The sequence below is a fragment of the Taudactylus pleione genome, unplaced genomic scaffold (assembly GCF_031769625.1).
Source record: "Taudactylus pleione unplaced genomic scaffold, aTauple2 ptg000179l, whole genome shotgun sequence".
Classification (NCBI taxonomy): Eukaryota; Metazoa; Chordata; class Amphibia; order Anura; family Myobatrachidae; genus Taudactylus; species Taudactylus pleione.
This window is the reverse complement of record NW_028284581.1, coordinates 29969300-29978792: the sequence shown is the minus strand read 5'-3', so window position 1 is coordinate 29978792 and position 9493 is coordinate 29969300. Positions and strand designations below refer to the sequence as shown.

The following is a 9493-nucleotide window of genomic DNA, read 5'->3' as shown; positions in this document are numbered from 1 at the left end:
ACAGTCTCTACAGTGATATTTAGGAATGTATATACAAGTTTTAAAAAAATAAAATAAAATGTTTGCAGCAAACTGTACATGTCACACATCATTTAATAAATTTCTGATTTTCAGAGAAAATCACCAGAAAAATGACATCGTTATTGACCATGTTTTCCTATTTAAAAACATCTAAATACATTTTTTATTAATTATTATATCATTCATTGGGGTGTCCTGGGGTTTTTGTACTGTGTCCCAATATTTTTTCTTAAAAAATGATTTTTCTCTACTTTTCACCTAGTCTGGAGCTGCAAACCAATATCCACATTATCTCCCATTGAGACACAGGTTTTTTTATTGAATAGCAAAAAGTTATGGCTGAAGGTTTTTAAATCACATTAAGCAATTTGCAGCCAACTCGCAACTGGTTGAATTGGCCCCAGTGAACCCAGCATCCGAGGAAGTGTGAGATTTAGTATAAATCACTGGCCTAAAGCAATTAAAACAGCTACCAATTTATCAAACATTAATATGACATTCTATGTACTGCAATTTTAACTTATTGCACAGCTGAAGTGATACATTGCTTAACGATAAGATAACATAATCCAGTCTTTATTATTATTTTCTTGTATTACCAATATTGTGGCTGCAGGACACTTGTTGCAAATCATAAAAGTCATTGATAAGTTTCAATTTCTTGATACTCTGTGACATCACTATCTTATTCTCTGCACTGTCAAATTTTCTAGAACATTTGAAAAAATACTTAAATAATAGTATTTGTACATTGCACAGAGCAGTCATCAATGCATGAATATGGAGAAGATCATTTGGCCATGTAATGTCAAAATACATTTTTGTTACCTTTAGGTCAGTTAAGTGACTTTTTTGTTCATTTATTTAATTTGTTAATTTACAACCATGTAGTACAATGCCAGCCAATTAAGGTCAGGGGTTTAGATACCTTTGGAGTAATGGCTAAAGATTTGTGCTCTTTGTAGGCCACTATCATATCCTAGCGAGCCTAGTATTATTCAGAGTTAATATATCCCTAAAAAATGTCACAAAAATAAAATGTTGCGGAGTACAGTATAATAGTCATATTCAGTAAATAAAGCTTGGTATGTTAGGTCAACAGTTATCAGGTCGACATGAGAATGTTGACATGGTTGAAATTAAGTGACCCCCCTACTGGTTTTTAATGAATACATGTGCTTCATCGAAAGCACACAACTGCCTGCCTCCACTTTGCGTAGGCAACATGTTTACTTAGAATGTTGACTATGACTATGTAAACATGCACTTAAAAAGGATGTCTACAATATACTGTACTATATGAAGGGTTAAATAGCTGAAGGCATGCACAGTTATACTTACGCACATTTTGTTATTTGTAAATGTGTCCTGGAATTCCCATGTTTGTGGACCTTAATTGAGTGTGACACCTGATATTAACTCAGCAAAAAATCTGGAATATTATTACACGCCAGTGCGTGCTGTTGGAAAAAAACTACTATTGTAATTTTATATATCTAATAAAATATGTAATGATATTTTATAACTGATGGTATAAAATAATAGCAAAAAATATTGAGGCTCAATCGAGTATCACTGATTTTGTGACCGTCTACAGCAGGTGTTTGTGATTGGTAGTGAGAAAAACAAACTAAACAAATATATAATGCATGTAGCAGTTAAAAAGAATGTCTGATATGAAAAGTATAACATTGTATTGAAACACACAGATATTACAAGCAGGATATATTACATATATATATAGTACCAATTATACTTAACCAAAACACATTCTATTTTGCATTAGTGCCTGACTAACTAAGCAAAGCAGAAAACTTGCTCAAAACTACTTAAAAATGTAAAGTTCAAACACAAGTATAAATATTGGCACTTATGGTATCCAGCACACCTCAATCTGTTTCTCTGTACTGCTACCCGTGGGCAAAAATCACCAACCTAGCTAAGTATATGCAAATGTAACAACTTTATTAAATATTTCTTAAGGTGGTTTTAAGACTTTTACCAAATTACTGCCATAACACTGCACACATACCAATACATTGGAAGTGCTACAGCCCTATCTAGGTTACAGTCAGAGTTACTCCTCACCGGGCGATGAATCCAGCTGTGAAGTCCCAATATTTATTTTTACCTCCATTTAGTGGTGTTGTTTTGGTAAAGCCAATACTACCTACCAGCCAACATTTCTGGTGGCAATTATCTGACCACTTACACACACAGTCCCATTGTGTAGGAGTCAGTGCTAATTGTACGTGTAACACCTTTGACTCTGTATGGGGCTAAGAGTGATGACATGTCCAGTTGACTAATAGTAAAATTACATTGTGAAAGATTTAAAACATATTCCTCAAATAGCAATATTTAACAATAGTAATAACAAGCATATCTCCAAGCATTTAATCAGGCCCCAAACAATAACAGACAAAACCTCAGATAACACAATTTAGGAGATTCAAATATATCAAACAACATTAGCTGAGAAAGTACATGATCAAATTTATAGTCTAAAAAAGGTGTGAAAGTAACAAGCAGCAGATTACAGGCAGAGAAACTGTACAACTGCTATGTGACACCAAAGTCCTAAACCACAATGATATTCCAGATGGTTATATATAATCTGTTTTGCCAAACTGTGTATTCTGAATGTCTGTTGAGTTAAAGTAATTTGAGATAAACAGAAGATTTGGATATATTCTGACAATACAACTTGGAACATCTGCAAATCCATATATATACTAATTTTTTGACCATGACCCATCCACCATTGTTTATCTTTTCATGGCTTTAGTATACTCTAGGTTGGCATAAATGTGCTCTTCCAACTTGCTGTCACTTTTATTCTGAAAGAAACAAAATAAGAGTTGTCACTGTGAATATACAGATTAATAAAAACAATTTATTAAGGATAAATGCAACATTATATGGAATGAAGCGCCCCCATGCTGTTATAAAACAGCAAAACCGCTCACCTCATTCAGATTCGGGGTAGTTCTGTTCATTATTCCTTTAGTATCCTGTTTCTAATTACTTTTATGTGTATTAAAAGTTTTCTTTTATGTCTATGAATCAAATGTTTGTAAGTTGATCAATGATATTTTGTTTTGTGATATGCGATATGTCTTTTTTCCCTCTTTTCCCCTTTTTTCATTCTGTATCCTCATTTATTTTTCTGTACTAAATATTCAATAAAAACTATTATGAAAAAAAAAGCAGCAAAACTGTTTTTTTTAATATTGTTACAATAAATATGAAATATCTTCACAGCAAGTATTAGCAACTTTGACTTACAGTATCAAAGTCACAAAATATTTCAGGGGCCTTTAATAATTTTCTTAAATTGATGCAAAATATATATTGCACTAAGTGGTCTGTCTTTTGGAGTTGATGAGAAAGGTCATCTTCCATGATTACAAATCAAGCAGAAATAATTTAAGACTAGGGTTAAAGACCCTAAGGAAATCTCTTCATCCAAATATGTCACTATTAATATACAATACTTTTCTTTAAAAAGCTGCCTCGGTGTATGTCTGAAGTCAAGCACAATTGAAATTGAAGCAAAAATAAAAACATTTTAATTTACTGCATATATTTAAAAAAAGATCAAATACTGTAGTAAATAAGAGTTATGGTAGAGTTAACTTTGTTAACTCTTTTTCTTTGAGGTCCATAGGGTACACAGGGATAACATGGGGAAATGTGGTTGGAGTGATCCAGACACCAAATAGTTAAGCTTTCAGCTCCCAGGATGCCACTGGTCCTGCTCCACATATACTCTGCCCCTGGCCACGGGCATTCAGTTTTGTAAACAAGCCCAAGGCAGGAGCAGAAAAGAGAAGAAGGAAGGACAATGTACACCAGAAACACTCTGTCTAGAAGAGGGAATTAGTGAATATGAGAAAAAAACAATTACCCAATGAAGCCAGGTGCATCAGGGTGGGTGCCCTGTGGACCCTTTGGACCTCGAAGTAAAAAAGTTAATAAAGGTAAGTCTACCATAACTCTTATTTTCTTCTTCAGAGTCCTTAGGAATCCATAGGGACATGATGGGGATGTCCTAAAGCAGTTCCCTTAAGGGTGGGGATGCTCCTGATCAGGAAGGAGAATCTGTTGCCAAAAGGAAACATCCTGAGAGGCAAAGGTGTCAAAAAGCATAGAGCATAAGAAAAGTGTGGACCATGTGGCTGCCTTGCACAATTGTTCAGCAGAGGCACCACGTCAAAATGTCCACAATGGTCCCACAGTGTAAAATGTGCTTCAACCATGTTTGGAACAGGGAGATCAGCCTGAGAGATAGTCATGTGCATCCATCGAGCTAGAGTCTGTTTGGTAGCTTGCTAGCCTTGCTTGTGAAAGTCACACAAAAAGAGCATCTGATTTTCTCAAGGAGTTAGCATGATCAATGTAGATAAGGAGAGTGCAAACCACATCCATGGAGGCTTCACCTGCAGAAAGATCTAAAGACTGGAAAGCTGGAACCCCAATCTCTTCATTCACATGAAAACTGGATACTACCTTAGGAAGGTAACCTGCCCTTGTATGGAGGACAGCTCTATCCTGGTGAGAAAACAAAAAATGGGGAGCAACAAGAGAGAGCTGCCAAATCAGAGACTCTATAGGCATAGGAGATAGCGAGGAGAAAAAGTGTCTTCGCTGTCAACCGCTTAAGGTCATCTGAGTCCAGAGGTTGAAATGGGGAAACATGTAGAGCCCTGAGAACCAAATACAAATCCCATGATGCCACTGGCGGGACCAAAGGTGGCTGAACACGGAGAACACCCTGAAAAAAAAACTCTAAGATCAGGCAGATAAGCGATCCTCTACTGGAACCAAACTGAAAGCGTAGAAACTTGTCCTCTTAGTGTGGCCAGGCGGAGACCAAGTGCCAAACATTGTAACAGATGCGGGCAGAGGAAAGCTTTTGTGCTCTGAGCATCATCTGAACCACAGAGCTGGTGAAACTCTTGGCTGTTAAGATGGAAGACTCAAGACCCACACCGTCAAAGTCAGACGAAATAAGTCCGGGTGCAAGCAGGGACCCTGCGCTAACAGATCTGGCAATAGAGGAAGAGGGAACAGAGTGTCTATAGAGAGAATCCATAGGTGTGAGAACCAGTGGTGCCTGGGCCTAGCAGGAGCTACCGGTATTACTGTGCCACCTTTTTCCTGAGGACCAATGGGAGGAGGGAGATCTAAGGAAAGAGATATACCAGATTGAAGTACCACCTCACTGCCAATGCATCCACGAAGGTGGCTGAGGGGTCTCTGGTCCTGAACCATACCTAGGGGACTTGTGGTTGGGCTGTGAGGCTATGAGATCTATGTCTGATAGTCCCCATTTGTCCAATAAGAGCTGAAATACATCCTGGTTAAGAGTCCATTCTCCAGCATGTATGTCCTGACTACTTAGGAAAATCGCTTCCCATTTGAGGACTCCGGGGATGAACACTGCCGAGATTGCTTGAAGAAAACATTCTGCCCAGACCAAAATATTTGCCACTTCCCTCATGGCTTCCTGACTTCGCATGCCTCCCTGATAATTAATGTAAGCTACTATGGTTGCGTTGTCGGATTGGATCTGGATCGGCCTGTCTTGGAAGAGGTCCTGTGCCAGAGTGAGGGCTTTGTATACTGCATGAAGCTCCAGGATGTTTATGGGCAGTTAACTTTCCTGGATTGTCCATCTTCCTTGAAAGGTATGATGACCTGTCACCGTGGTGAGAAGCAACCAATTTGAGATTCAGAAGGGGCGACCCTTGTCCAGATGGATGTTTGCAGCCACTATGAGAGGGAGAATCATTTGGAACCATATTAGATGATACTGCCCATTCCAATGCGAGAGAATCAATTGTTGCAGTGGCCTGGAGTGGAACTGAGCATATTCCACCATGTCAAAAGTGGATACCATGGACCGCAGGACCTGCATCGCTGAGTGGATGGATAACCTTCAATTGAGGAGTAATTTGCACACCCACAATTGTAGGGCTGAAATCTTGTCCCCTGGCAGAAATATCCTTTGTACCTGAGAATCCAGGATTTCCCCCATATGTACCATCCACTGTATAGAGAAAATGGAAGACTTCTTCTAATTGATGATCCAGCTGTGCATCCTTAGGCAAGCAATGGTCAGTTGGAAATGGTGTTGTAACTGTGGAGACTGTGCCAATATCAGGAGGCCATCCAAATATGGCAGTATCTTGACTCCCTGATGCCTGAGGTGGGCTGTCATAACTGCCATTATTTTGGTAAAGACCAGAGGGGCCATTGAGAGACCAAAATTGGTAATGTTGCTGCAAGACAGCAAATCATAGAAATCGTTGTTGGGATGATGTAATAGGCATATGCAGATACGTCTACTGAATGTCCAGGAAAACCATAAAATCCCCTGGTTCTATTGCCAGAACAATTGACTGGAGAGCCTCCATATGAAATCTGGGCACATGGATAAATGTGTTGAGGGTTCCCAGATTCAGAATAGGGCAATGAGACCCGTTTGGTTTCTGAATTAAAAACAGATTGGAATAATAACCCTTTCCTTGGTTAGCCAAAGGAACTAGGATTATCACCCCTGAACACAGTGGGGAGTGAATGGCCTTCTAGATGGCCAAGGCCTTGATAGAATCTGATGGGGGAGTTGTACAGAAAAACTTCTGGGGAGAACGCCTCAGAAAAGTGAGGGCGTAGCCTTGTGAGACCCCTTCTTAGAACCAGACATCTGTTGTAGCTTGACACTAGGTGTTGGCAAACTGAAGAAGTCAGCCTCCCACCCTTAGATCCCCCAGGAGGAGGCCCGCCCCATCAGGCAGAAGGTTTGTTGTCCGGCTTGGAAGCTGGACATCTGACTGACCAAGGCTTCTTGGTTTCTGGCTTGTTGGTCCTGCAAGAACTAGACTGTCTGGAGAAAAGCTGTCCTTTTGCCTTTCCCTGAGGGCAAAAGGACCAAAAAGAGGACTGCTTAAGCTTAAAGGTACTGTAGCTGTTGATGGCAGACCAGCAGATTTTGATGCTGTCAGAGTAGCCATTATCTTATCCAATTCTGCTCCAAATAGTATGTTTCCAGAGAAAAGCAGGGCTTCCAGAACCTTCCTGGATCCCGCATCTGCTTTCCAGGACCTTAACCAACTGGCTGTATGAGCAATTTAACTGAAGTTGCTGATGCCTTAGAAGCCAAGATTCCAGAGTCTATCACAGCTTCTCCTGAATAAGAGGCCACATCCTATATATGGGAGATATAGCTATTCTCTGGTAGCATCTGGTATAGTATCTTCAAATGCCCCTGTCCATTCCTTAATGCCTTGGATACCCAGGCCTCATCCATAGCTGGTCGGGTAACAGCTCCTGACAAAGAAAAACACTGATTTAAGACAGGCTTCAAGTTTTTTCTATCTGTGGGATCCTTAAGGAAGGATGTGGACGGTATAGGCAACGTAGAGCTCCTGACTAAATGTGCCACCTGAGCATCCACAGTAGGAGGGACTTCCCACTTAGTACATTCACCAGATGGGAGAGGGTACAAAGATGCCAATATTTTCGTAATATGGAATCGTTGCTTCCCCATGAGTTCAGAAGGCTGCTCATACTTAGGAAACTCAGTATTGACCACCTTCTGGTGTTTAAACACTGAAGCCTTATTACCTACAGCACCTGGTGTTTCCAGGTGGTCTCCCATCCAAGTATTAACCAAACCCAACACTGCATAGCTTCCAAGATTAGGCATGTCCAATGTGGTGTGGCTGTAGGTTGTGATTTAGTGGCTACTGGTCTATTTGCCTACAACATTTGCTGAAAGGCAGCCGACGACTGATCCAGTGGCACATATAGCCAATCCCGGAAGAATGTATCAGGGGGACAAACATAGCAGGCTGTGAATAAATTCTAATGCAAATAAAAGGTTGTAGCAAAATGTTGAAGATTCTTTTGTTTAACAGCATGAAGTTCCAAAAATTTTTTTAAAAAACAAAGTGTGCCCCCACCGAATAGAGGTTAAATCCAAAAGTAACAGCCAGTATTCCCCACCTGGTGGGGAATACTGGCTGTTACTTTTGGAATTCTTACCCACTAAGGAAAGAGAATTTTCGTACTTTGGACTACAATTTGGGATCCCTAACATCTGATGGTCCAGTACGATTTAACCTCTAACAAAAAAACTTATTGGAACTTTATACTGCTAAATAAAAGAAACTTAAATTTTTTCTGCATTGGTGTCAATAAAGTGAGGATAAGTTAAACAAAGTGTCAGAGAAATCCTTCAAGAATTTGAGATACGCCCAATATCCTAAGGAGGAAATCATGAGTGTGATGTATAGGGGGTAACTATGAATTATTGTCTATTACATATCTAAAAGGGAATTGAGAGAAAGATACCCTTAAGAGATCTATACACAAGTTTGTGGCTGTGAGTTTAATGAGTGGGGGACTATTGTCTTTCATTATTTGGTATTGACATATGTAAAACAGTATTACACTATTGTATGTTGTTTTTTCTTTCCTTTTATATATTCCTGTGGAATCATAAGGCTTGCCACAATAGGGGAGTATTTATCTTTATTTTCTTTTTTCAAAGCACCATTACACCTGACACTATCTGATGTATTTATAGCAGGCTGTACCTGTTGTGGGTATCCAATAGTGGGAGGCAGCATTGGAGTAGCCAACCTGTCCACTAGCTGCATCATAACCTGAGACAAGGAGGACCCCCAGGGTGGCTCCAGTACTGGGGCTGTTAATTTGGACTGGAGCGGTGGTATTTTATAACAAATAGCACCCAAACTGTCCTGTATTAAATCCTGAGGGAACAAGCCCGCCAAACAGGATCTACATGTAACCAGCACAGGGGCATCAGCCTCCTGTTTACCTCACCTTTAAAAATAAATTAGTAGGTATGAAGGTAACAAATGCAAATATGACAACCTTCACAAGTACAAGTAAATGAGAAGTACAAAAGGAAAAAATACCCTCACACACCAGTAGCAAAGGGTTGAGGAGTACAAAGCAGTGATAGTTATAACTGACAGTATAGAAACTAAAGGCAGTATATCAATACAACAGAGCTAGCAAAAGTCACATATAATGCATATACAATATACTTGCAATGGGTTTTCAATCAACTACTCAAAACACAAGGTTTAGTAGCATTTGAGCATTGTATAACATGGCCTCTGGTCAGAGGTATACAGGGAGACTAGACCGAAAACCTCCTGAGGCCAGCAGGTTCAGCAGAGCACCGACAGTGGTCGCTGGGTGTCTCAGATACAGAGGAGGGCAGTAGGAGCAACCCAGACACTTGAAAACCTCACCTGGATCGGCACCTGGGCTGACGGAGGGGCTGCCAGGGAAAGCTTATCTCCCCTATGCTGTATTAAACTCCCAGGTGCGCTGGCCTTATCATGGCCACCGCCACTGTCCCCGGCGACAGACTCACTTGTCACTGTGGTCTAGTGGGGGAGCAAACAATGCAGATGCCCCACTACAGCAA

At 40.1% G+C, this 9493-nt stretch overlaps 1 protein-coding gene across 1 annotated transcript in view; it reads right to left on the bottom strand.

Annotated features, from left to right (window-relative positions):
- Positions 1–2780: 2780 nt before the first annotated feature.
- The window catches only part of CD226 (CD226 molecule), a 45180-nt gene continuing 38467 nt past the window's right edge, over positions 2781–9493 (bottom strand). The window contains exon 6 of the mRNA XM_088475989.1: positions 2781–2861. Within this exon, the coding sequence (XP_088332115.1) occupies positions 2790–2861 (72 nt within the window). The 3' untranslated portion in view covers positions 2781–2789. The remainder of the gene's footprint in view (positions 2862–9493) is intronic.